We start from the raw sequence: 27,234 nt of genomic DNA on the forward strand, positions 1-27,234 counted from the left end.
TGATAAAAATATAGACGTTTAATTTTGATTATTGGTTACGAAATATCGGTATTTTCTCGTAAATATCATGCATGTATAATTTATTATGAACAAAACCTACGGATATTATACACTATGATACAAAATCTATATATATATATATATAGTCATTAGAGGAGATATATTATGCAATTGCCTATCATCGAGGCGTGTCCATCGTCAGATGCTTTAATGCTTTTCTATTCCTCTTCTTCACCTTCAAGAGGTTCATATTGATTCTCTTCTTCTTTCTGCCTTGTCATGAACCACCAACCGAACGACACTCCTGCAATCAATATGACTAGACCGATTCCCGATAAAGTTATGACTAGCCATCCCCACCTATATAATATAGAATGATTAACCGAGTTAGCCTCTTTCAGCATCATACATTATATGAAGTGGTTTCGGAGACATGATGATGGGAATAACCTCACCTTGAGAACCAACTAGGTTGATAAGGAATCAAGACAGAATCAATCATGAAAACACCACCACCTAAAGTCATACCATCCTTCCATAATCTTTTTGATTGTTCTTCTTCGTCACTCTCATCTTCCGCATTATCATATCTACCTTTACTCCTTGAGTCAAAATGTAAACCATTTTTCGTTGAATAATTCTTTTTCCATCTTACAGTTGATCTACCAGATTGACCAATTCTAGCTGAATTACCTGATCCATCACCCGCATCATTCTTATGTTTATTATTGTTGTTATCATTTCCGTTTCCATCTCTATTACCTCTTGCACCTTTTATACCGACGATAAAAGAATTATCCCCCGTAGCTCTAAAAGCTAATTCACCAAACTTTGATTTATCAGACAATAAAGTTTTATAAATTAAATCGTCATCTAACGAAATTGGTTGTCCATCTTTTGGTGGTGATATATCAGGTAATTTTGCCGAATTTCCCGATGATGACGATAAAGAAGAAATCGAAGGTATAATATGCAATTTCAATAAATCTAATAAAGCTTCTTTATCATTCAAATAATGTGTTAAGTTGATTCTTGAAAATGCTTTATCGGTAGGTACAAGAATCGTATAACTTGGTAATGCTAAATCTTCAATCACGGGTTCGTCTCCTTCCGCAGGTCGTTGATCACCCCCATCTTCACCTTTATCGTCATGTTGACCAGACAAAGAGATTCTACCTTCCAGTTGAGCAGCGGAGATTTCTCCGGAAGTAGGTTCTCTACCTTCTAAGATCCAACCTAGTCCAGCCCGCATCATCAAGTCACCCATTGTATTCTGTTTGGACCCTCTAATCAACTTGGCATTGGTTATCTTGACATCAGAAGGCATTACCACAGAATCTATCGTATGAATCACTCCTGTACTTGTTAAAGCATCCGAATGCCATACAAGGGACGACCGAAGTTCACCATTAGAAGGTAAAGTATCACCTGAATCGTAGCCTTCCCATTTAGTCGGTGATCGTAACGAGATACTTCCATTTTTCCCTTTCGTCCGATCGACGACTATCGATCCTCCTTCTAACGTTGTGTATACCTTTTTACCATATTCGATATCAGGAGAATAAATAACGTCATTAACAGCATGGTATTTGATGACTTTTCGAAGCTCGTCTTTACCTTCAGGAGATAAGAGATATCGCATAGCCAGACCTAGCTGGTTAAAAGCTCGATTTCGCGGCATAAAGAATGTTGTTGCTGGAGTACGCTTAACTGCTTTGTCTAATTCTGCAGCATAAACAGCAGCGATAAATGTTGATAGCTGTAGGTCGGAAACGGCTGTTTGCAGCACATCGTCAGGAGGTGAAAGAAGTGAAGATAAAAGGTAGATTATGCTTTTACCGGTTTTGACTAGATTGGACTCGTATTAGCTATGAGTGTGGGATCACCAAACACTAGCTTACCTGGTTTGCCTATGACTGTAGCTCCGCCAAATCTGATTTCGCCTTCCCCAATCGCTTCCCAGTCCTTTTTATCCCTGTCGAATCTATCAGAAACGTCCACTTGCAACTTTTGTCTTCCACCAGCAAGAGAGGATGGTTTGAGTTCGGTTCCAAGTAACAATCCATCTTTAATATCCGAAGGCAGCAATCGTCCGGGAAGAATGTGATATTGCAAAAGAGAAGCCAATGGGGAAGCGTCTTTAATTGGTGGTTTCTTGGTACCAGGATAGACTTCTAATAACTCCTCTAAATCAATCATATCACTATAGAGATCAACGTTTTTGCCTTCTTCTGCGGCTGCCCAAATTTCAGGTATAGGTGCTCCCCATCCATCACCCCATTTATCCATTATATCCAGAACATCATCAGTAGGAGCTAAGATTGTCCAATCTTCTGTGCTGGAAGAGCCGATGTATGTATCTGAAAGGTTTGCAGAGCGAAGTAGAGATACGAAGCGAGTGGCGTTGAGGGAAAGAAGCACTTTTTCAGCTGAGTTCAGCAGTGTGAAGTTTTCAGGTATCAGCAGATTGGGCAAGATGTGGATGACCCCTGTACTCGGAAAGCATTAGCGGCGGTGACGCGTTATTGAGACATATTCACAATTGATCTCACCATTCGAAGCGAAAATATCCACGGTTTGAACGTTAGTACCATTGACAGATATCTGACCAGGTTGAGTTGAGTTGATGACTAAGTCTAGACCTGAGCAAGCTGAAGGAATGAATCATTGATATCAGCTTTTCGTCTGAAGCACAGGCCAAAAAGCTGACCTACCTTCTAAGGTGCGATTACCCAAAAAATCACTCCATCCGACGTGATCTTTGCCTACGGCCAAAGCAATTCCTCCGGAAAGTATCCTTGTAACACCTTCCTCGCCATATGGACCTTGTAGATAACCTTTCTCAATATCGTCAAAAGCTGAGTAGAAAGCTTCATCGGAAGGCGCAAAAACCGTAAGATGAGGGGAAGTGGAGAATGAATCGGGTAAAGGAGAAGGTAATGCGTCGAGTGATAAGAGGTCGGAGAGGTATTTTAGGGAAGGATGAGTACGTATTGTTTGCTCTATTTGTACAAGGATTATCCTCGAGTTAGAAATACACCCGGTATACGTGAGTAAATAGCTTACCGATTGAAAGAGGCATATCAAGAACACCATCAATACCAACTACAACTCCATTTCTAGTCCATCTGATACCTTTCAACTGTTTGTTCTCTTTATCTTTATCTTTTTCAAGATTTGCTATTGAGGTATGAGTTTTATTCTTATGTGGTTTACCTTTATCATCATCGTTATTTGCCCAACCTTTACCATCCCAGAAATCAATACCATTTTCACCATTCCAATCTATACCTATTTTACCTTTTTGCTGTTCTGAAGTTTTACTTATACGTATTCTTTGTCCATGTCCACCTAATAAACCTTCATTTCCTTTAGGTAACCATGGTGGTCCAGGTTCAGGTACAGGTGGTAATTTAGGTTCTTCAGCTAAAGGAAACAAAAGACTTGTTTCAATAGTTATATTTTGTGTTTTCTGAGAAGCTAAAAAATCTAATGGTGATAATGTATAATTCAACATATGATATAATAAATGTTGTCTTAATAACCAATTTTGATTATCCATTATCAACCTTTCTTTCTCGGCAACTTGTTCATGTGATTCTGATTGATTATCGTAATTTTCGGATTTTAGATGCTGAGAGATACGTGACCCGAGAACATCGTCTTCGCTTTCCATCCATTCTTCTAATCCACCTTCACCTAACCATGAATGATTCTGTATAAAATCATTTTCGTAACTAACGCCGCCTACTTCAGGTTTAGGCTGAGGCTTATGTTTATCTGCCCAATCATTCCATGCTTGATCTGTAGGTGCAAATACAGTTGCATTACTTATGTGAGCTAGTAAAGGTATACATTTTGATCTCTGTAGCAAATGTAGTGTTATGGTATGCTGAGAGGAGGATGATAGGACAGATACTATGGTTTCCGCTGTTGTCGAAATGTCTGTGAGAAAGTTAGAATCCGTCTCTTGTCAGCATATATCGAGGTGAGACTTCCTAAGCTATTGAGCTCACCATCATCTATAGCATTATTTGCTGAACTGATGTGCTTATCATATTCATCGAAAGGTGTGTTGCTAGATGGCGAGAAGGCTAGTTGCTGTGAAAGTCCTAAACGAGCGGCGAGTACTACTGAAACCAGTAATCCTGTTGACCACATTATGTCGATGGCCTATTGCCTGTGCGACTTTGTCTGACCAGTATATATACTCGGCTATAGGGTAAATTTTCTTGAAGAAAAAGTAATATCACAAGACAAAATACTATACATACCTCGAAGGATCTTCAACTGCATGGTATGATGACGCACTGTGCTTTCCACATTGCCCGTACGGTGGCGATACCCGGTAATGGTAACCCGGTCAAGGATTGGTGGTGGTGGCAAATAAAGCGGTAAGTTATGTGATACATACATAGAGATGAAAGTTCATATATGGTTTAATCTGGATTGGAGGTATGCATACATGTGTATATAAAAGGGATATAGAAGTTGTGTAAGCTACAAGCCCGGCCAGAGGAAGAGGGCAGGAGACAAAAGCACTTGTATCATAAAGATCGGTCAAACAAAAAGTTGAGTAACCTCCCAAGCGAAAATAACGGTTATGGCAATGAACATTATGGATTTGGTATCACACCAATCTTGAGATAGTCTGATTGATCCTTTGTTCCGATTAGCGGATCCATCATTACCTGATCCATAAGTGTTGGAGCTTGATCCAGTGTTGCCCCAACCACCACTGTCATTGGAGATACTTGACGTTGGCGATACAGCATCGTTAGCATCGACATGTGTCCAAGCTGATACAGAACCTGTTAAAGAGTCTGATTTTGGTTTAGAATTACCCCAACCTTGACTTTGATTGTTGTTAGAATTACAAGAATCACATTCTTTATCGTCGTTGTGATCATTTTGAGTAGTGTAAGTTGATGAGTCATTGCCAAAATATTCAGTTTGTTTCGTAGATGAAGTTGATTGATATGTATCACCTGAAGAAGTTAACCAATAACTATACCATGTATTTGTAATTTCCATTATACTAGTAACTAAAGTACTCATCAAAACAGGTGTAGGTGAATATTGTATGATATATACGGTCCCTTCTTTTGTCTTTGTTGAAGTAATAATTTCAGTTGAATAAATGGTTTCTGTAATAGTTTCTGAGTTAGTAACGTAAGTTGTGATGTAGCATGGTACACTTGTCGTAGAAAATATCGTAGTTGTGACTACACTAGCTTGTAATGTAGTTTCTGACCCGCCGTAAGAACAATGCTCATCGTTACACCGTTCAATCAGTGGTGCTTTCGTAGTTGAGGGAATGATAGAAGAAGTCAAATTGGCTGGAGAAGCTGATGCTGTGGTCGGGGAAGGGGTGATTACTGGAAGAGATGGAATAGCTAAGGAAAGGGGAACCAAGAATATACAAGCAAGGACAGATGGAAGCATTGTGGTCAGTATATATGGAGGTTTATGAGATTGTGATGGAGGAAGGTGGAGTAAATAGTGTGTTAACGATGAATGAAGATAGTGAAAGAGTATGCAGGAAAGATTGTGGTTTATAGGAAGGGAACGAGGTTGATGATTGCATCTATGAATTGTAAACGAACAAGATAAATCGAGTTATCATCATAGCTGAAACATCTGAGTTGTGACCGTGAAGGGATCTCCAACGTCTGATACATCTACTGGTAAAAAGGATGAGCGGTTCAGTGCTGTAATACTGATCTCATCGCTTACACAGTAATGAGAATACCAAGTCAATCTTGAAACTGTGATTTGACAGCTCTGTAGGTGATAACCAGATAATAGCCAAATCTATGCATTTATCAATAACAATGCAGTTTATCGTACAAGAGGTAGAAATTTTAAAGTAACCAAAGGATAAATCTAGATTATTTCTTTTGGTCTTTCTTTTCTTCCTTTGGTGGTGGTGGAGGAATTTTAAACTCTTCAGGTCGTGTGTTGGGGTTACCTGCACCTACTTGTTCCCAAGGTGAGTTACCATCTTGGAAATTTCTGCGGCGTATCAATGCAAAATTAGCAAGAGCAATTCAAATCAGAGTTCACCATAAATAACAATATCTTGTGAGATGAATACTAACCGGAATGCTTGTGTAAGTTGTAATGGTTCATACACAACTCGTTTCTTCTCTTCATCATATCGTACTTCAGAGTAGCCCTGGAAATCGGAGAATCAGCTTCGATGGTTTCTCAAGATCGATGAAAGGGCTAACTTACGGTCAATGGGAAATCTTTTCTCAATGGATGACCCTCGAAACCTAACAAAGTATCATAAATCAGTTCATTTCTTGTTGAAGATTTTCACTTCTTCTAATTGACTAACCGTAATCAGTCAAGATACGTCGTCTATAGTTGTAACGAGATTAGCTTTCCCGTCGTATCATCACACACGGTTTACTGTTGTTCAACTCACAAATCAGGATGTCCACTGAAGAATACACCGTACATATCCCAAACTTCTCTTTCATACCAATTAGCACCACTGAAAACTCCTACACACGATGGTACAGGTGAAACTTCGTCGGCATATGTTTTTACTCTAATTCTAGATTGATGAGCTACTGAGAGAAGGTGGTATACTACCTGTGACAGATAGTTTTGAATGTTAGCCAAATGTTGTCAAAAGACTTCAGGCTATGTTCTCCCGTCTATTGAAGAAGAACAGATCCAATACTACTACTGCATATTCCCCTGTTGACTCCTCATGATAATGCTGATTCCTGTCACACTCACCTCGAATCTGTTAACTCTAGTTGGAAAATCTACAGCAGTAATATCCATAACTTGTTTATATTGACATTGTGTATGATCTCTTAAGAAAGTTAATGTAGGTACAACAGCTTGAGGTGGGATATATAAAGTTAATTCATCTTTATAAACTGAAAATTGTTGAATATATTTTGGTAAACAAGTTAATAAATATTGACCATATTCATGTAAAGGTGAATTTAATGGTGCAGTTTTTTCTGCTGGATTGATTCCTACAGGTTCTGAAAATGGTGCTACTGATGGTTGACCTGTTGGTGATACTATAGTTGAACAATAGTAATATTAGCCTCTATCTCTTTTTAAGCTTGATCAGCCGATATTGAAGAATTCCGACATACCTTGTCTAGAAACAACACCAGATCGGAAAGATCGTGATACGAATCCAGGTCGTACAGCTGAACGAGCTGATAATCTAAGTGCTGATAAAGATGTTCTAGCAGCCATGATGATGCTTATGTATGGTTCGGTGTACGAAAGAGCAAGTTTGAAGTATGTATATAATTAGCCATGTATCTTTGGAGATTATTGTGATGATGAGCACAACGAATCAACGAAGGTAAGATTCAAAGATGCTGTATAACTGTATAGTGAAAGCGGAGATTGCCACTTGACGGGAATACGGCGTTATATTGTTAATTATAGACCGGTTATAGTTATAGTTTATATGTTTCTATAATGGCAACTGTTGTAGGTTTCAGCATCAGCCGTTACTATCATCATTTGTGCATGATCATAATTGCGACAAGAGGAATATCCAAGATATCAATAGCATCTAGAAGTAATTGTAAAATTGAATCAGATCAGTCTCAAGCTTTATACATACCAGCATCACAGGAAGCTTTATTTGTAACTCTGCAGCCCTGCAAGAAACGCGTAGATTTCATCGACCCGAATCAGCTAAGCCAAAAAACCAACAACCGTTCCCGCTATCAATTTCAACACAATCACAAACAGCTGACAATATTTCGACTATAAGACGACTTTAGCGCAACACCCTAAATCGTCTCACTTATCAGTCACTCATAGGTTAATATATACCACATCGTACTAAGAAAAATATCTTTCATCAATAGAGTAGATTACAGGTTAAATAGCTAGCTTCATAGTAGCAAGAATATTAGCTGCCAATAATTCCAATACACTATATACTTTGCCTAATGTGAGTTAGATGTAACGATTCAACTTTCTTTCCCTTTTTAGCAAGATACTAAACATCAGTCAATCTACATAGGGCATCAAAATGAGTGAATCCCTATCAAATAATGCAAATGATAATCAAGAAAATAATAAACCAGATGCAGTAGAATTACCAAACGGAACCACCTTACTAGCGGTGAAGGATGAGGAAGGAGCACAAGTTGAACGAGATGAAACACCGATTGAAGAACAACCTAAAGGAGATTTAAAAAAAATACTATCAAACCAGGACAATACTTCAACTTCCATCCCAGATGGAAACGATGAAGATATTATTAGAAGTGACGTTAATGAAACAGAACAGAATGGATCAGGGGTATTCATCGATCAAGCAGATCCTAGTATAACAGATACGTCAAATTTAGATAATCCAACTTCCAATGAAGCCAATTTATTGCCTACCCCAACTATAACTGAACCTCCATTGCCCGAAACACATTCTTCACACCCAAGTCCAAGTATACGCGCTGCAACCCCTTCCTCGCGGACTTCAACACCACCTTTAGGCTCAAGTGCATTGGCTAAAAAGAAATTCAGTTCTGTCAATGTAAATTCAAAATTCTTAAGTAAAGCAGGTAGTCCTGCGCCTACAGCTGGACCAACCAAGATATCATCCTTAAATGGTGAGTCAAACCTGTTCATATTATTGTTGTCCCTGCTAAACTCTTTTTGATTTTAGGTCGACCAGCAGCATCACCAGTCCCTATTGCATCTTCCTCATCACGCCTTCTATCCACCAAACTCACCACAGTTCCTTCATCTAAAACCAGTACTTCCCCTAATCCACCTTCTTCCGCCGCTTCATCACCGTGGGCCAAACCAGTTTTACCTTTACCAGCAGAACCATCTCCAGCACCATCCCCAATATCTACAACCACTACAACCTTACATCAACCCGCACCAACGCGAGCAAGGGTTCTAGGAACTACGACTACACCTACAATGGGAGCAGGATTGGTATCGGCAATGGTTCCCCCAAAACCTGCATGGAAATCTGTCACAGGAGAATCGAGAAAGCCAGGATTAGGCATATCGAGAGATTTCCCAACCGCTAAGGAGGTAGCAGAAGGTGAGTTTGTGATGGAGATTTTATCTCAGGTTTCTGCTAAATTTGACAATTATAGGTAAAAAAGCTGCGCAAATGGCCGCTCAAGCTCAAGCTGCTCACAATCAAGCGATCTTGCAGGAGCTCAATACCTTCACCACTTTAGATCCAGGAACTCATCGATGGGACGTGAGTGGGATCTTAATATGGCGCAGACAATATCACTGACTGAATTGCCCTTGTACAGGAAGAGGACGAAGATGACGATGTCATTGATTTTGGTGACGGTTCAGGAGAACATCCACATCATGATGGTGAATCAGCTATACATGAGGTCCCTCTCAACCATCAACCAGTGTCAAAATCGGAACGATTCGCAGAGGACTTTGATCGAAGTTGGCCAAGAAGACAACTACCACCTGTGGAAGGCAATCAAACGAATAGGCGACAAGACGCAGATAACAGTCGTGTACTGTTCAATGCATCATCTAATCGACTAGAAAACTCCCGTCAGCCTCCACCGCAGATACAGCCTACACGACTTATGTCTCGTCCAACTGATACATCAGGCCGTCAGCAGCCACCACACCTTGCCAATGGCGGAGATTCAGATCGACCATTACCACCTCACCTTCAAGCAGGAGACAGAATGTTACCACCACATATGTCAAACGTACCTCCTACCGAAGCTCGTTCGCAGCCTGGACCTTCTGCAGCACCTCCACCCGCGAGATCAGCATGGAACATACCTAAGGATAGTGAAAGACCTCTTCCTCCCCATCTCTCTGGTAGACGAGAACTCCCACCTCAATCCGCTGCTTTCGGCCAATCTCGATACCCTCAAAAACCACTCACAAACCTTCCACCTCGTCGGTCATTCAGTCAAGCTTCTGCACCTGCTCCCTCAGAGATACAGCATGTGATTGCTGAGCAACCGGCTACCTCACCAACAATCGGAGTAGATGCCCAAACAGCAGAAATGCATACTGCCGCCGAGAAGGCAAAAGCACGAAGATTGGCAGAGGAAGCTGAAAGGGAAGCTGCTGCAGAACGGGCAAGACGAAAGGCAAAGGAACTTGAAGAGAGGTTCAAGGGTACTCACAGCACAGAAGGAAGACCTGCGCCACCGCCAGCTGTAATCTCAGCTCCCGAAGCTCCTCAAATCACTCTAGCTCAACGACCCCGACCGCCGATGGCCGAACAACCGAATCAATCTGGGCTACCGCCTAGGCCGGAAGCAAGCGATCAGCAAAATAATCGAAGTGTGGAATCATCATGGAGATCTCGAGCACAAGCTGCACCTTCACAAGCTGAACCTGCACAACCTACCCCTCATTTCGCCGTTCCTTCAGCTGCTGTCAATCACAAAACAACCAGACCCACCGCCGAATCTTTCTTTGAGGATGGTGAAGGAGAAGAGTCAAAAGTCTCCATATCTCCAGCACATGATGCTGCTGCTCCAAAGAAAGAAGCTATCTTTGATAATATGTTAGCAAGAATTCAAGCTGCTATGGCTGAAGCGCGAGCTACTCCCGCAGCGGCATCAGTTCCAGCTGAACAATCACCTGAACAATCCGCACAATCTCCTGAAGTCACCACTATCCAACCTAGACCTGCCATTATTGCAACAAGACCTGAACAACTCAAACCTGCCCTAATCGTTGTACAACAGTACTTCGATGTATCATATCCTGAGCCGCCTAAATCACCACCACCTGCTTGGCGAACCTATACAATCAAATTACCTAAAACACAACCATCTCGATCGCCTGTTCCAAGAGCTCGTCTCAATGCAGCCGAAGGTCCGCGCACACCTAGTCCTCATGGCTGGATAATGAGTTTCAATCCACCTTTGGAAGGTGTCAATCCATCTTCGTTATCCCGATCAGATCTGTTACTTCCCCAACCAGTCTTACGTCGATTCCAGAGACCAGAAACTGTAATTAGTATATCACCAAGACAACTTGAACCATTCGAGAAGAAGATTAAGAAGAAACCATCGATCATTGAAGCTGCTAGAACAACTGCTGAATTACCTACGACTTCCGCTGAAAGTCTTCTTCCTGCACCAACTACACTCAAATCCCAATGTTTGCGAGATCAAAGAAATAGAACTGACGATTGGCGTCAACCTGAATCTTCTGCTTCTTCCGAAAAAGCTATCTCTCAATTCGCCGAAGAAACTACAAAGATTGAACCACCTCCAAGAAAAACCAAATCTCCCGTCAAAACTTCAGCTGCTGCTAAAGCTGAACGAGAAGGTAGATTTATGTTTGATGGAGTTACAATTGGAGCACCAGAAAAGGAACGTATGTTAGCGTCTGATAAACCTGGGGTACGATTTATGGTTTCTAGTGAACTTGAGGGCGATAGTCTCTTAGATGAAGTGAACAAGATGAGCTTAGAAACATTGGGTGATGATGAAAAGGCACAGCATGACGAGGCATCCGAACCATCCAAAGTGTCCAACGTAGAAGTAAGTTCAACACAGTCGTGCATATATAGTTCAAATAGCTGATCAAGACAATCGCAGACACCTATAACCCCTCCTCTTCCTCGACCCGCCTCGCCCAACACTTCTACATGGCCAAGCACTTCATTATCTTATCCCGCTTCCCATTCTCCTGCTCGAACCTCCTCCCAACATGATCATAGTGCTCTAAAGTCAGTATGGGAAGATCAACAAGCAGCAACTAAGCAATCCTCGGACCTGAATGCTGCAGCTCCCATGTATCCTAGTCTTAACGCTCCTTCATCTGCTGATCCTCCAGCTGCACAACCTCTACCAGGAGCAATGAAAATGGCTTTCTCCAATTCCCAAACTTTTTCTTCGCCCGGTACTGCCCCGCCAGCCACTTCCGCTAACCCATTCGGTTCACTTCGACCTTCTCCCGCAACTCATTCAGCAACTCACTCACAATACGGTCAATTCTCCTCGCCAAGTCCAGATAACCCAAATCATCATATGGTCGGTATGAATTATACATCCATGGCCAATCCACGTACCGGAACAAATGGTTTCCAGCAAGGAGTATGGTCACCTACGGCATTTGGAACTTCTATGGCTTCTCCAGGTTATGGATACACAACTGTACCCAAATCATCCATATCCATCGATCAAAAATCACCTGTAACAATGGGTTACAGTAATTCCAAGTCTCCAGAAGCAATGATGTATTCAGGTTATTCCACTACTGTGCCTACTGGTTATTCTCAACAACAATATGCTAATGCACAAGCAGCATATGGTGGTCGAGGAGGACAAATGAATCAATCAATGTATTACAGTTATGGTGCACCTGGAACTCAAGGTCAACAATCGCAAGGTATCAGAGCACAACAACAACAACAGCAGCAGCAACAACAAAGTAGGTTCGCGCAAAGTAATGGTGAATATAGTACACATGCACAACAGCAGATTCAGCAAGCTCAATCACCACAAATACAACAATATAATATAGATCAAGGTGGTTATTATGGTGGTTTGAGTGGTGCTCATCATCAACAACAGCAGCAGCAAGCCATGTATGCTAGTAATGGTACGTTGTATGGACATCAAACACATGGTGCTGTAGGTCAAACTCAAAATTCAAGAGGTGGTATGGGAAGTACAAGAAAGATGTGGTGATAGATTCATCACGACAATTGCCCACAACAACATATATAGTCTACATCACCCTAACAATTATCTCATTACATCCTTAATTCCTCAATCATCATATTCCTCGATCACGTCAAAACATTCATTCTTTCAATCGCAATAAGGCAGAATTCATCTAAAGGATTTCAAACACATTCGCATCGAGAAAATGAAAATGATAACATCCATACATACATATATATAGGAAAATCAGGAGGTATACAGTATATACACACAATCAGATCAGTAGATGTTATGTTAAAAAGAAAATATATGTTTAATACTTATCCAAACCAGGAAATCGTGTCTTGAAGACTTTTTGAATTACTGAACAATCTCTGGCTGTTGTTGTTAAGACTTGGTATCAAGTGTTCATCACCGATTTATGGTCCAAATATTTACAAAGAAAAACCATAGCCGTCCCCGATTCTTAGCTGATTATCAATTTTTAGCTTCGAAAATATCTTAGGATCCTTTAGTGAGTACATTTGCTCTAAATGATTCTGCTCCGACAAAATTACCCTATTGAAAAGAATTCACGATGATCAGTCAGTCAGAGAATATTACATTGACATATATTGGTAATTGAACAAGCACATATTACTTACAGCTGGATCATATTCACAAGCACTTTGGAAAGATTGCTATTTTGAAACAGGTCATCGGAAGTTAGAGCAAGTTACAGTCAAGTTGTGGTAAACCCACCATTCATCATCTCTCAAAACTTACAGTATGTCCAGGTGCGATTTTTTGAGGATCGCATTCTGCTATCCAACAACCGATGAATGAAGTGTTCTAAAAATGACATTAGGATGATCAGCGTTGGCAATCCAGAGAGATAATTGATATCTAGGATCTTTTTCATTCCGCGATTCAACATAAAGACGCTCACTCACCTTCCAAACTACTTGAGTGAAATGTCCAGTCGCATCTGAATATACTGGATTATCCCATTTGTATAAAGCTGAATATACGAAGTGCTAAATTAGCGATTCAATCTTGGTTATCATACATTATTTCAAAATCAAACTCACCATCTTCTTCCATCCAAGCATCAACAGCACTTTTAGGTGTACCCATTCCACTTCCCCATTGTAAATTTTCAGCTGCTTTACTAAATGTATTAAATTTATTTATAAAAGATAAAACCAGGACAGTATCAGTAAATTTCATCATACATACATACAATAGGAGAAAATCTGTTCCGGCCGGTTTATACAGTAAATTCAAACTCACGTATGAGCCTTATTACATGCCTGAGCATGCTCTTTAGCTATAGCCACTAAATCTTGTCTCCAAGATACAGGACCAACTTGATATTTTGCTCTTGCGGCATTATGTAAATCAACCCAAGGTTTTTGAGCTTGTTCATTTGCTCCATTTATAGGTTTATCTGATGATGCCGTAGCTGTAGATTGTGCTACAGCAGATTGAGTTGATGTATCTTGTATAATTGATGTTTTACCTCCTTTACCTGTACTTATAGCTACTGCTCCTACAGTCGGAATTGCTTTGGTTCTTGTTCCTGTTATAGTCGTTTTAGGTACTTCTTTTTCTTCACTTGAACTTGAAGTTTGTTCTTGTTGCTGTTCACTCGCTGATGATGATGATGATGAAGCCATTGGTGTAATATGTACAGTTTCAGTTATGGTTGAAGTTACATCAACCCAAACAATATTTTCATCATTTTCATTACTATTATTGTCATTATTATTGTTATTATCAGAGTTAGAGTTGAACTTAGAATCAGGGCTTGAATCACCTTCTTGTCCAGCTAACACAGCACCGACCAATGGGGGTGGATCATTTGAAACTGAAATTGAAGCTGCACTAGCTTGAGTTGCTGAAGCAGTTAAAGTTTTTGTAGAAGTAACATCAACCCACACTACATTATCATCATCATTTTTTCTCGCCACAAGAGGGTTTCGAATATCTACATGCCGTCGATGCGGATGTTGGGATACTTTTCTTCCAAGTGGTGAATTATGAGATTTAGCTTCGACTACCACTTCACCTAAAGATAAAAGAGAAAGTATAGTGAAAAAAGATGAAATGACCAGCATTTTCGGAATTCTTCGTAAAGTAGTATTGCGTTTAATGTTATGTTTATTCTGTTTATTCTGTTTATTGTGTTTTATCTGAATGTTGACCTGATTTAATCGAAAATTAGAATCCAACACTAGAGCGTTAAAAGAGTGTGTCTGGGTACAAGAAAAGCTTCATTAATTGCAATGGAAAACGCTCTCTGCAGAGACGTTGATCTGTACAAGAGAAAATCGAAACGATGGAATATCGAAAGACTAGATATACTCGATTCAAATCACTTTTACTTTTGACTCAATCGGTTTTTACAATTTCGTGTGAGAAAACATTCAAGAAATACAGTATTGGTAAATAATTGGATTTAATTCAAGGAGACTAACGACAAATCCCAAGGGTGCATAACATGGGATTGAGGGGCATTTTTTCAGATAATTCCTTTCCTTTATCCTGATGGTCACTTGAAAGGATGCTCAAGGGTGAGATTATAGTTGATGGTTACAAAACTAGACCTATCGTGTCAAACATCGTCCTACGTTTCACAACTCAATCTGAGAGTCAAGGTCAAAGGATGCATTTGCGCAGCTCGCATCAAAGTATATACAGTATGATTATATCATGGATCAAAGGTATGAAGGATATATAGGAGATGATATAATGTAGATAATAAGGAAGATCTAAGCCATAGGAGGTAAAACTTCCTTTGATAATTTGGCTTCAATCATTGTTTCCAACCCTGATAACTAGATTGTAGTTCTGCCAGAGACCGATTGAGCCCACCTTCATCCTTGGCTTCATCTCCTTGAGCATCAATACTACCTGATCGAGTTTGATTGGTTTGCATAGGGTAAGACGATTCTTGATTGGGTTCTCGAGCGTTCTTGGCTTCTTCAGCAACATCCTTCAGATTAAGATTGTCCATTAGTATGGTAGCCAATATACACAAGATAGCTAAAAGCGACATTAGCTAGTATTCTGACATTGAAATTGCGATTGCTTTATACTTACAAAGTGCTAATGCAAGCCAGAATACCTGTATCGAAGTTAGCGTGTTTCAGCCCGAGATTGCGCTCATTCGATAACGCTACTCACTTTGTCTAAAGAGGATGAATAGACTTCTAAAACAGAATCAAGATCACTTTTGGGAACTTGGGTCCAAATGTATTTTGGGCCGCTAGTGATATACATGATCAAGCCTTTACTGAGATTGGGAAGGTGGTTCAAGTTGATTCGTAGCTGTTCGACTCGTCAGCGAGTTTCCTGTGCATTTGTACTGGTATGTATAATATGAGGCTCACCTTATTATTGAATATACTTGTACCGACGGACATACTGATGATTCTACCTACAAATCCCCAGAAATTGAAAACGTTGGTGACGTGGGGAATGAGATGTGGCTCTTTTAAGAATCGAGCTTGAACCAATACTACCATAACGTTCATGATTAGACCTAAACCCACACCACCAATAATCATAAATCCGACGACTTTGGCTGTACTTGTATTTTTGTCGAGCATCGTAAGGAGACCAGATGATATGGCCAAGAGGCATGATCCGACAATCATGGGATATTTTGCTTGCCCGGTTCTCTATTTATAGATAAACTTCGTTAGTCAAGAAGGCATTTTATCAGAATTTTGGCAATTTGTTAATTTACTTCTCCAAGTTTACCAGCAAACACCAGGAAAGGTCCCACTGGAGTTAGATGTGCTGATTAGCCATGGTTCCTGGTACCGAAGATAAAAAGCTTCTGTGGCATTGCCGTTCAAGCGACTCACTTGTGAGCTGTAGAGCCAGAAGCAAGACGCCCGCCCGAGTGGCAGAATTATTTTTGATAGCCTCGAAGTACAGGGACAAGTAGTATAAGTAAAGTACGACCACACCATATCCTGTAACAAGGATCAGTACGATATAGCTCCAGCTCGAATAACACGAACGTACCTAAGAAAGCAACCCAAGTACCGACACTGAAACGAAGAAAGGTAAGGTAAGCATTTCACCTCTTGAGGAGCGTTGTATAGCTTACGCGAAGTGTCTAGATTTAAACAAAGACAAGGGGATCATTGCTCTTGGACCCATGAAAGCGCTCCATCCGATCAATGCCAGAAAGAAGACTAAGGATAAGGTCAAGGTCTAAGGAGGCGAATCTGATCAGCTATCAAATCCTTCACATCGTAACGCTGCAGAATACTTACTACTATCACGCTAGCGTGGTTCCAATTTTCTTGAATACCACCATTTTGTAAACCAACACCCAAACATGTAACAAAACCTAAAGTAAGCAAAGCACTGATCCAATCTAATCTAAGCAATTTGAAGAAAATTGACCGATTATCTGGTTTGCCATCAAAAGGTGGGAGTTTGGGCACAGATGGAAGGGTAAGAAGCAATAGTATCCCTGTCACACCGCCAATTGGTAACTATACTTACAATATTAGTGTTGAGGCGAGGATATACGAGCGTTTGTCAGGAGATGCAAGGACTCACAGAGAAGTAAAAACACCATCTCCAACCATGTTCACTCATATCTGTGAATGCACCTAATTTTACATACGTATTCAGTTTGCCAATTCGGCTGAACCATTGGAAATTAGCTTACCTCCTACCAGAGGCCCCATAACAGAAGCTACAATGAATGATACCCCGAACAAACCGAAAAGACTTGGCCGTTTCTCGAAGGGAATGATTTCACCTCCAATGAGATAAGTAGCGCTAAGGTGATTATGATGTCAGATGTGATGAATACGGTCTGTGACCATTTGTGCAAAATCTGACTCACTTCCACATACCGGCACCGCCGAGACCAGCTACAGCTCTTCCGATAATCAACATGATCATAGAATTGGCTGCTCCCTGCAAGAAACGCAAAATCAGCCTTCACCTTGATGTACATCGCTGAAATGGTATAATGCGACTCACGCAAATCGCAGTGCCGACTTCGAAGATGACCAAAGAAGCTAAATAAGTCCATCTAGGCGAAGCAATAGTCATGATCTATGGGAAATGTGTATTAGAGGTTCAACTGTTATGTCACGAGGTTTGCTAATCGGATTGACTTGCCTGACTGAAAATGAGAACGCAGCCTGCGCATGGAATAAAGAAACTATCGACCATGAGGTGTTAAATGATTGCATTGATCGACATTCAAGATTTTCCCTGACTTACGCTGTATTCAGCCATTCAACTGTCGTCACAGATATATGTCAGCTTTTGTAAACCAATGACCTGTTTAGAAAAAGCTCACCTTGATCCAAGGATTCGAATTGGGTAACAATCTGAGGTACAGCGACCGTGATGATGAACTGGTCCGAGCCTGTTGTCGCCCACCTTAGCATATTTCCTCAATGATTCAGGCGTAAGTGATTTGCATACCGAATATCATTACATTTAGACTGAAATTCAGAAGCACGATGGCAATTAGCAGAGTTTCCCTGAAGAATTCTTTCACCTTTCTCCCGGATTAGGACTTACCATAAAGCTAAAAAGCAAATTCCAAACTTCTTTGAATGGAAGAAACTATAATCGTCTAGTTTTGATTGCGCGATGGGTAATTCATCAATTCCTCCATTTTCAGATTGCATGATTCTTGTCTTGGATCCGAAAGATGTAGGTGATAGTTGAGGTTGTTCAACATGCAAATGATCTACATTATCTGTGGTCATATTGGGAAACAAGTGGTAAATGAGTGTAGGTTGATCGTAGTGATTGTTAAGAGCCAGCGCATAGAGGGTATTTCCTGATATGGGATGAAGCCAAACAGGGAAGAAGATAATATAAGAAACCAGAAAGAGTTCAAAACAGGCAGGTATATATACTGTTGACCAAGATTAGAAGTTGAAATGGGTTCCGTGATTGACGGAATGATGGTAAGCTAAAATCAGATACTAGAAAGGGGTTTAAGCGTTGTTTTAGTGCTATTTTGATAACACACAAAGTATTGATTGATGATATGTATAGTTGAAGGAAGAATTACTTCCGAAATGGTTGAAGAAGGTTAAATTCTATATAGTACATCTCGGCAATATGACATCTTTGATGGTTGAGACAGGGTCATTTGACATCAAAGTGAGTTACTATACTTCCTTTTGATTGTCTTGATGGAAACCCTAGTCTTAGGGTGATTGTGATTGATTTTGATGGTTGAATTAGCGTATCGGTATTCCTTCCGATAAAAGATAACGCTCAAAGGCATGTTGAACAAAGGTAATTTAGAGTTGTGAACATCTATCATACAGAGATATGACTCTCTGCAACTAACACATAATCAAGTTAACGTATTTGTAGAATATTCCCATAAAAAGGTACTCCGTTTCTATGATGTTATCGCCTTTGAAGGGTAGATTGCCTGTAACGATAGATCACTTCTCGTACTGTTTCAAGTAAAATTATGATCAGTATTGTGAGGAAATAGTTTGAACGTACACAAAGAGTGTGTTTATACAGTCAATAGAGTTGAGTTGCTTGAAACATAAAGGTTGTAATTTTAATGTCCGTTTTGTGGTATACACAACACATCAATCCATACAATATCCAGGGATTCAACACTACGCTTGGACCTCAATTCTCATAATTAGGAGATTTAAAACATTCACCTAAAACGTTCGATCCGAGGTATTGCGTATATTCTGCATTGCATATATTCGAGCACCTTCCACCTCTTCGTATGGTTCCATATTACACACTTGACGAATAAACGTGAGTACGTGTAAACTGACAGACTAGATGAAGCTTAAACAACACAAGCTTGAGCTTGAGTACAACCATTTGGTACTACAGGGTATTTATCCAATGGTCGAGCTTGATAATAGAAAGTAATGCTTTTCACTGTAAACGTTATGAGCTGGGATTAGCATGATCTACTTTCAATGGACGGTTAAACTCACCTTTCAAGACTGAATCCTTGGCTGGAGGACCTTGCGAGAAAGTTTCATCACCTGAACTCCAGTTGTTCAAGAGTATAAGACTTGGGTTTACTGAAGCTAAATGACCCAGACAATTTGATTAGCATCAGGCGGTTTTCTCGAAAGTATCGACTTTGAAAATTAAGTTTGAATGGCTTACAATATTTCTTTGGACTATTTAAGGCTTTTCCGTTATAGTAGTAAGTTGTACCACCTTTAACCCACCCAATGGTATAATCGTTGAAACTCTTGGTAGGATCATTAGGGAATGGAACGATAGTAGCGTCATTGTTTCCGGTGTGTTTTGGCTAATACCAATGAATATAAGGTTTATCAGCTTATATCTGACATTTGCGATGATTGTTATTTAGTATAATGAAACATAAGAACTCACATCGTAATTGGTAAGTTCGATACCCTTTGGAGTTCCATTAGTTGGATTATCTTCTAATAAGTTTGATGCTAATAATTCTATATCTTGTTCATCGCCATAGACATCACTGTTGGCTGAGTATGAGAACTGGTGAATTCAGAATGAGATCAGCTTAAACCATTTCAGAACATTGAGTCGAGGTTCCAAGATCAGTAAACGACTTGAAATGTGGACTTACAATGGATTGGACGGTACCTTTCTCAGCAGATAATTGAGCGTTCATAGTGAAAACACCACCACCAAAAGATTGAGCAGTATTAATTTCTGCTCCTGTAATTTGACCGCCTTTCTTTTGACCACCAGGTACAGTTAAAGTCATTACACCATTACTAAAACCGATATTCTTGGTTGATCCTATAGCTCTACCACCATCAGATGCTTCTGGACCAATACCCCATCCTGTATTGATTTCGAATCCAGCAGCTTGTAATGCACTTAGACTAGTTACTTTATCAAAAGATACTGTTAAGGCATTTGGGAAATAAACATTATTATATTTAGATAATTTATATCCACATGAACATGGTCCACTAGCTCTTGATTCTGAAGTAGAAGTTGAATTTGAAGATATGGGTGAAGCTAAAGCTAAAGCTGGAAGTAAAGCTAAGAGAGTTGAGATTAAAAGCATTGTATGTTATGATTGTTTACGAGGGTAAGATGGCGATATATTGAAAAAGGTTGTTGAGGGGAAGATGAGGAATTTTCATTCTGATAGGCGACTTTGTTGGACTTTATATATGTATTGATATTGCTCATCATCTTGATACAGTGCTTCTCCTTCGAGATGAGGGAATAAATGGCTGATACTACATTTGGCAATGTTATAGTTAAGATCAGATCAAGTATCAAGGTCTAAAACAAGGTCAAGGTCAAGGTCAAGGTCAAGGAACTGAAAAATAGCGGTGCGTATACAAGGATAAAGTTGAATCTACGCCGAAGTGCCTGATTAAGAGTGATCGAAAATACAAATACAGATCAGAGGAGACCGGCAAAATCAGTCAAGAGAGATTCCTGTACTGTTTAAAGTAAATTACCTTTTCAGACTGACAACAGTCATCTCGTCATACTTAAAGAAGCATATGATTTCTTCAATGTGCTGTTCACTGTATCTAGCAAACTTGTTGCTCCTTACATTAATTTGCTGCAAAACAATCTACGTCAGGTAGCCAGATTTGGATCCGGCTATATAAAGCAAGTAACGATTCGAGGATTGTAGGATTAAGAAGAACAATAAGTTGAATTACTGCACGGATTCAGGGTGATACGTCTTCAGGAAAAAAAATCGAATATCGAATATGTACCTGTGAATCTGCGGTGCTTAATTATATCGTACTCGACGGAGTAGGAACTGATGAAGTACCTTCTCGGTGACACATGAAGTATCTCTTTGCACCGCTAAAGTATTCGATTCGATCGCTGCTACCAAGTCATACCACAAGGTCAAGGGTAGTAGTAAAAGACGAGTCTCACGAGCGATTCAGGTCTGTCAAATCCGAAGATGTGAGTTTGGCTGTTAGCATCTCAAACGTCACCTCATCTGAATCATCTGCGGACACTATCGCCCAAGAGGTCACTACTCGTATAGTTAGGCCAGGTACAACATACATTCTAATATCACCTAAATCGTTCAAGTGTATCGTTCCAGACAAACTTACAGCAGTATCACTGAGAAAATAGCGAGGCACATCTGGGATTGAACGTCGTGTTAGACAGGTCGGAATACGCTGGAAGTGTGATGTTTAAATAATCAACAACAATATGTAGCGCTTCACATAATTCAGTGGGCCAAAGAATGGGTCAACATGAGCAATTTCCTTTTTTCTTTGGAAATGGAAAAAAACAATTTACTGGTAAATGAATCTGACCATGGTTCATAGGTTCAACCGGAATTCATGCTATTTTACAATATGACCCTACACGTTGAATCTAATTATCAAAAGTTGCATATTCGAGAGCGATGCCAGATCATTCACGAGATATAAAGGATTGGGGAAAATAATGATGCGTTTAACGTCATATATAAGATGAACACTCTAATTCAATCACTTTTTATAGGCAGTATACCCGTAAGTATATCGGATATATACTTCTGTGCTCTGTCGTTGATCATCAAACAACGCAAGCTTGAGCTTGAGAACACCCAGAAGGATAACCGGATTCAGATTTAGTTTGATAGTAGTAAGAAACGCTTTTAACTGAAAGAAGAAGTATAATGGAAGGTCTTATTAGAGCGATTTTTCCCACAAATATATTCAATATATTCAATTCAACTTACCTTGTAATGTGGTATCTTGTGTAGGTGGACCTTGTGTGAAACCTGGATCACCAGATGACCAATTATTGATGACGATATTACTTGGGTTCTTGGCAACTAAAATGATGAATCAACGGCTTATAATGATTAGCTATCGCATGTTAGCAAGAATAAAAAACGAAATGCTTTGAAATTCACCATATTTAGTAGGACCTTTCAATACTTGACCATTGTAGTAATATTTTGGTGCATCTTTGAACCAGCCAATAGTAAAATCGTTAAATCCGGTTGTTGGATCATTGGGGAATGTACTGATTTGAAAGTCATTCGCACCGGAACCGCTTGGCTTTAATCGGAAATGAGTAAGTCCCCATCATATCAGCTCACTTTTCCACGACCAATTGCCAACTCTGCATTGGCAACTCACGTCGAAATTGGCCATTTGTACACCTGGATCAGAATAAACCATCTCGATATCCATTTCATCGAGACCAACATCTTGATTTTCGGTATAGGTAAACTGATGGAAGCAGGTCAATCATTATCTACTGTTTATCAGATATTGAATTCATATTGACTAAATACAGTACTTACGATAGATTGACAAGTTCCGTGTACACTAGACAATTTAGCATTCATAGTGAATATACCACCAGTAACAGCGAAAGAAGTTTGAATTTCAGCACCAGATAATTGACTTCCACTTGCAGCTTTTTGTCCACCTGGAACGGTAAGTTGAAGTAAACCATCTTTAATAATTACATTTTTTGAAGATCCTTTAATTGAATTACCTTGATATCCTACACCAATACTATCTCCATTATTAACGTAAAAACCAAGTTGACTTAATGCATTGACATCTGAAACATTATCGAACAAAACAATTAAAGATTTTGGGAAATAAGCATTATCATATTTTGATAAGATATATCCACATGAACAATCTTTTGAAGGTGTTGGTGAAGTACCATTGTTCGTACTACTTGTGACTGCTGGAGTGGTGGTAGAACTACTACTAATCTTGGATGTTGTACTACCAGATTTGGTTGTAGTGGTACTAGATCTCTTTCTGGTACTGCTTGAGCTATGCGAAGTTGGTCTAGCTGCGAGATTTACGGTACCATTCACACCTGTAATAGTAGCTTGAGAGGCTAAAGAAGAGGAAGAAGATTGGGTCGATGTAATCGCGATAGAAGAGTTCCATTCGTGTCTATGGGTATAGAAATTCCATGGAATAGCATGAGCCAATGCGGGGAGAAGAAAGAATAAAGCTTGGGAGGTGAACATCATTTTGATGGAGTATATCAGAAATGAAAGTGTTAAAAGAAAGTAAAGAGTTGGTAGGATTGCAGACGAAACAGGGGGAATATGAAGCAAGAAGGTAGGATGTATGAATGATTCTCACAGAGAAGATGAAGAAGGAATAAGAGACATGTCATATTGATTGTCTTCATACAGCTTATATATCTTTTCCAGCTTGACAGTCATCGCCAATATTGAGTTTCAATAGTCATATACATCTATTATCGTCATCAAGCTGCAAGACGACAACAGAGGTAGATCTCGTCTTTGACAGGTCATAGCGTATTCCGTGATGAATCATCATAGTCTAGCCAAAATCGTTTAGAAAGATCTTACCAGAATTGTGGTACCGGAAGAGAGAGCGGAAAGGATATTAATGATGAACGACATTCATGGATACAGATTCTATTTTTGGGATGAAACATAGTTGCTGTTGTTGATTATCGTCAAGCAACTTCAAGTCGTCAAGAAAAACAATAAATGTCGAAGGAGATGAAACTCGTTGGAAAAGGCTCAAATCTAGAATTTGGAATATGAGCAGGAACGCATTGTAGGAACAAACCTAAACCAGGGGTATCAATAATCTTGTATTGACCGAGATGGACTTGTCTAGCATAGCCAGGAGATTGCTTCTTTCGCTCTAGCTAGCGCTGTTCAGACGACCGATATCTCGTGAGCAGCACATGGGAGTAGTTGTTGCGGTTGTTTTCTTTTGATAGACAAATAGATCTAGGAGGTAGAGGAGAGAGAGATGTAAGAGATAAACAGACGTTGCTTCAGGGTAAATGAACGGCACTTTACTTATTTTACCTTTTATTCGTCGGGTCGTTTTTACCCTGACATGACAACGTGTATGGGCTGTTGTCTTTGTTGTCATGATTTCTCGTAAAAACACATTTTATAGTTTTATAGTTTTTACCATTATACTGTAACCAACTACTGCAAGCTATCATGCAAACGCGTAGAAACATCACACATAGATAGCTACAAAATTATTCTGTTCCACAATCATCACTGTCGATCAACCTCTACATACATACGTATCTATCAAGCAAACACGTATTGCCTCAATCAAACACTCTGTGGGATCGTCTTTCGTTCTGGACTTTTGGACATACTACTACTATTCTATACACCGCACGTTCCCTTGTCACTCATTTGAATAATACAATCAATCTATCTTTTACCCGCCTAGTCTCATCCCTCTCCCTCCTTCTTTTTTCAGCCTCATCTGACAATATACCTTACACTCATTTCAGCAAAGTTAGGTCTTGAAGATAGAAAGAACTCTAATTCTGAAAAAGTTATCCATAGCATCAACTTGGTCTTTATAATTGGTAGAATACGCCGTATAGCAAACGCAAATTCGATGTCTTTAATGCCTGATTCGAGGCAACGTGCCCCTTTCTCACATCAATCATCTTCAGCAGATCTAAGGTCAGCTCAAAATTTATCTTCTTTACGTTCACCACCAACATCAAATCATCCTCAAGCACCATGGATTCAATCTGAACCTAAAGCTACTCAACATCAACATCAACATCAACATCAACATCAACAGCAAAGTTATCGTCCTGAAAAATCACCATTATGGGGTGCACCATTAACACGAAAAGATAGTAATGATTTAACGGGGAACAATGGTACTATAGGAGGAGGATATACAGATAATCCATATGGTTTATCTGTACCTGGCTATAATAATGGAATAGATAATAATAATCAGCGGAATAATGGTGGAATTAGTATATCAACTTCATCAAGTAGAGCTTCTTCACCTGGTCCATTCACTTTACCTAAATTTACTAAACCAAGTTTTGCAACTATTAGATTCGTTTCACTTTGTTTCCTTTGGTATACATGTTCAGCAGTTTCAAACAATACAGGAAAAGTTATTTTAAATAATTTCAAATATCCAGTAACTTTAACAATAGTTCAATTTTTTTTCGTTGCTGGATGTTGTATAATTTGTAGTAGACCAGAATTAGGTTGGACACCAAGATTAAGATCACCTACAAGAGTTATATTAAAAGGTATTTTACCAATGGCTGCTTTTCAGGTTGGAGGTCATATCTTTGGAAGTTTAGCAATTAGTAGAGTTCCAGTTAGTACAGTACATACTATAAAAGTGAGTAATCATCTCCCATCATCTTGAAAGAAATATCTGCTGATAGTGTTTGTCCTCAGGCTCTTTCACCATTATTCACTGTTGCTGCATATGCATTACTCTTCGGCGTCTCATATTCACCTGCAACTTACTTATCCTTACTTCCCCTTACGTTCGGTGTAATGCTTGCTTCTTCAGCCGATATTTCTTTCAACAATTTCTTCGGTTTATTATGTGCTTTAGGCTCAACAATTATCTTTGTAACTCAAAATCTATTTTTCAAGAAAATCATGCCTACACCAGGCTCAAGTGAAAGTAGTGGTGGTGGTGGTGCAACTTCACATAAATTAGATAAAATCAACTTACTTTATTTTTCAAGTGGAATGGCTTTTCTATTAATGATTCCTGTATGGTTGTATTCAGATGCTTTGAGATTATTAGATTTATGGTTACATCCTATAGTTTCAAATAAATCAACGACAACTGGATCTTCAGTAGCAATTTATTTTTTCATAAATGGTACAGTACATTTTGCACAAAATTTAATTGCATTTTCATTATTATCATCAACTTCACCTGTAACATATTCAATTGCATCTTTAGTTAAAAGAATTGCTGTAATTTGTTTAGCAATTATTTGGTTTAAACAATCAGTTTTTTTCGTTCAAGGTTTAGGTATTTTATTAACTGCTTTAGGTTTATGGATGTATAATAATGCTAAAAGAGATGTTGAAAAAGGTGAAAAGAAAATGAGACAAGTTGAAGCTGTTAGAGAAGGTATTTTACCTATAAATAAAAATGATCAAAAAATTTTAGAAGGTTTAGGATCAGGTTCAACAAAATCAAATTTAGATTATAATTTGATAAATGGTAAATCTTCACCTAAACCTATTTATCCATCAAATTATAATAATAATCATCATCAATTACCTTTATCAACTGCAACTTCATTTCAAAAAGCTTTATACAGTAATCACAATCAACAACAACAACAAATACCTTTACCTCCTCCACCACCTCATCATACTCATACTCATATAACAAAATCAAACAATCCTATATCAGCTGAATCTTCTTATCCCTCACCACCTGCTTCAACAGCTTCCTCGCCACCTACTGAACCTATATTCACAACTACTCATCCTAGACAACGTAGATTATCCGTTGAAACTAAACCAGATAATTTCCGTCTTCCACCTTCTATATCTCCAAGAGCTACTACTATAGATGAAGAAGTATCTGGAATATCAGTAGATACACCTAAAGTAGGTATAATAGCTTAAAACACCGTATGATATAACGGTCATGATCAAGTATACATTCATAGAGAATCTTACGGACAATATTACCATAATTTCATATTCAAAATACTCATTCAACTGTATACTATCACTATTATTGCATCTCCCGGTACTTCTTGGTTCCATTCATACATTTACATATAGACATTTTAGATATTATCATGCATATGCAATTTTCGCGACAAGATACATTGTTACTTCAACCTATGTTCAAGTGACCTGCGA

General features: G+C 39.2%; 9 protein-coding genes across 9 annotated transcripts; 2 read left to right on the forward strand and 7 right to left on the reverse strand.

Moving 5' to 3' along the window:
* Window positions 1–218: 218 nt before the first annotated feature.
* L201_006313 (uncharacterized protein) lies at window positions 219–4,161 on the reverse strand (the record flags this gene model as incomplete). The annotated part of the gene is made up of 7 exons (XM_066222035.1): window positions 219–360; window positions 456–1,848; window positions 1,902–2,489; window positions 2,553–2,651; window positions 2,715–3,002; window positions 3,067–3,945; window positions 4,017–4,161. The coding sequence occupies 7 exons, from the start codon at window positions 4,159–4,161 to the stop codon at window positions 219–221; spliced, it is 3,534 nt and encodes a 1,177-aa protein (XP_066078132.1).
* Window positions 4,162–4,560: 399 nt separating this feature from the next.
* Window positions 4,561–5,445, reverse strand: L201_006314 (uncharacterized protein; the record flags this gene model as incomplete). Its single annotated transcript, XM_066222036.1, has 1 exon — window positions 4,561–5,445. The coding sequence occupies one exon, from the start codon at window positions 5,443–5,445 to the stop codon at window positions 4,561–4,563; it is 885 nt and encodes a 294-aa protein (XP_066078133.1).
* Window positions 5,446–5,891: 446 nt separating this feature from the next.
* L201_006315 (uncharacterized protein) lies at window positions 5,892–7,233 on the reverse strand (the record flags this gene model as incomplete). Its single annotated transcript, XM_066222037.1, has 7 exons — window positions 5,892–6,015; window positions 6,102–6,178; window positions 6,238–6,278; window positions 6,344–6,366; window positions 6,434–6,603; window positions 6,754–7,049; window positions 7,128–7,233. The coding sequence occupies 7 exons, from the start codon at window positions 7,231–7,233 to the stop codon at window positions 5,892–5,894; spliced, it is 837 nt and encodes a 278-aa protein (XP_066078134.1).
* Window positions 7,234–8,029: 796 nt separating this feature from the next.
* L201_006316 (uncharacterized protein) lies at window positions 8,030–12,659 on the forward strand (the record flags this gene model as incomplete). Its single annotated transcript, XM_066222038.1, has 5 exons — window positions 8,030–8,609; window positions 8,666–9,055; window positions 9,111–9,220; window positions 9,279–11,507; window positions 11,565–12,659. The coding sequence occupies 5 exons, from the start codon at window positions 8,030–8,032 to the stop codon at window positions 12,657–12,659; spliced, it is 4,404 nt and encodes a 1,467-aa protein (XP_066078135.1).
* Window positions 12,660–13,136: 477 nt separating this feature from the next.
* L201_006317 (uncharacterized protein) lies at window positions 13,137–14,734 on the reverse strand (the record flags this gene model as incomplete). Its single annotated transcript, XM_066222039.1, has 6 exons — window positions 13,137–13,193; window positions 13,280–13,315; window positions 13,401–13,466; window positions 13,568–13,635; window positions 13,706–13,785; window positions 13,908–14,734. 6 exons carry the CDS (start codon window positions 14,732–14,734, stop codon window positions 13,137–13,139), a joined length of 1,134 nt encoding a protein of 377 aa, XP_066078136.1.
* Window positions 14,735–15,432: 698 nt separating this feature from the next.
* On the reverse strand, window positions 15,433–18,373 carry L201_006318 (uncharacterized protein; the record flags this gene model as incomplete). Its single annotated transcript, XM_066222040.1, has 18 exons — window positions 15,433–15,662; window positions 15,720–15,744; window positions 15,804–15,947; window positions 16,010–16,300; window positions 16,369–16,406; window positions 16,490–16,600; window positions 16,653–16,678; window positions 16,738–16,844; window positions 16,907–17,131; window positions 17,199–17,251; window positions 17,311–17,423; window positions 17,491–17,564; window positions 17,631–17,705; window positions 17,772–17,814; window positions 17,877–17,895; window positions 17,956–18,024; window positions 18,084–18,103; window positions 18,183–18,373. The coding sequence occupies 18 exons, from the start codon at window positions 18,371–18,373 to the stop codon at window positions 15,433–15,435; spliced, it is 1,854 nt and encodes a 617-aa protein (XP_066078137.1).
* A 1,067-nt stretch (window positions 18,374–19,440) lies between these two features.
* On the reverse strand, window positions 19,441–20,673 carry L201_006319 (uncharacterized protein; the record flags this gene model as incomplete). Its single annotated transcript, XM_066222041.1, has 5 exons — window positions 19,441–19,535; window positions 19,595–19,690; window positions 19,773–19,920; window positions 20,007–20,132; window positions 20,224–20,673. The coding sequence occupies 5 exons, from the start codon at window positions 20,671–20,673 to the stop codon at window positions 19,441–19,443; spliced, it is 915 nt and encodes a 304-aa protein (XP_066078138.1).
* Window positions 20,674–22,154: 1,481 nt separating this feature from the next.
* L201_006320 (uncharacterized protein) lies at window positions 22,155–23,589 on the reverse strand (the record flags this gene model as incomplete). The annotated part of the gene is made up of 5 exons (XM_066222042.1): window positions 22,155–22,240; window positions 22,321–22,416; window positions 22,498–22,645; window positions 22,727–22,819; window positions 22,894–23,589. The coding sequence occupies 5 exons, from the start codon at window positions 23,587–23,589 to the stop codon at window positions 22,155–22,157; spliced, it is 1,119 nt and encodes a 372-aa protein (XP_066078139.1).
* A 1,381-nt stretch (window positions 23,590–24,970) lies between these two features.
* On the forward strand, window positions 24,971–26,991 carry L201_006321 (uncharacterized protein; the record flags this gene model as incomplete). Its single annotated transcript, XM_066222043.1, has 2 exons — window positions 24,971–25,729; window positions 25,789–26,991. The coding sequence occupies 2 exons, from the start codon at window positions 24,971–24,973 to the stop codon at window positions 26,989–26,991; spliced, it is 1,962 nt and encodes a 653-aa protein (XP_066078140.1).
* Between the last annotated feature and the right edge of the window lie 243 nt (window positions 26,992–27,234).

The sequence above is a fragment of the Kwoniella dendrophila genome, chromosome 8 (genome assembly GCF_036810415.1).
Source record: "Kwoniella dendrophila CBS 6074 chromosome 8, complete sequence".
Classification (NCBI taxonomy): domain Eukaryota; kingdom Fungi; phylum Basidiomycota; class Tremellomycetes; order Tremellales; family Cryptococcaceae; genus Kwoniella; species Kwoniella dendrophila.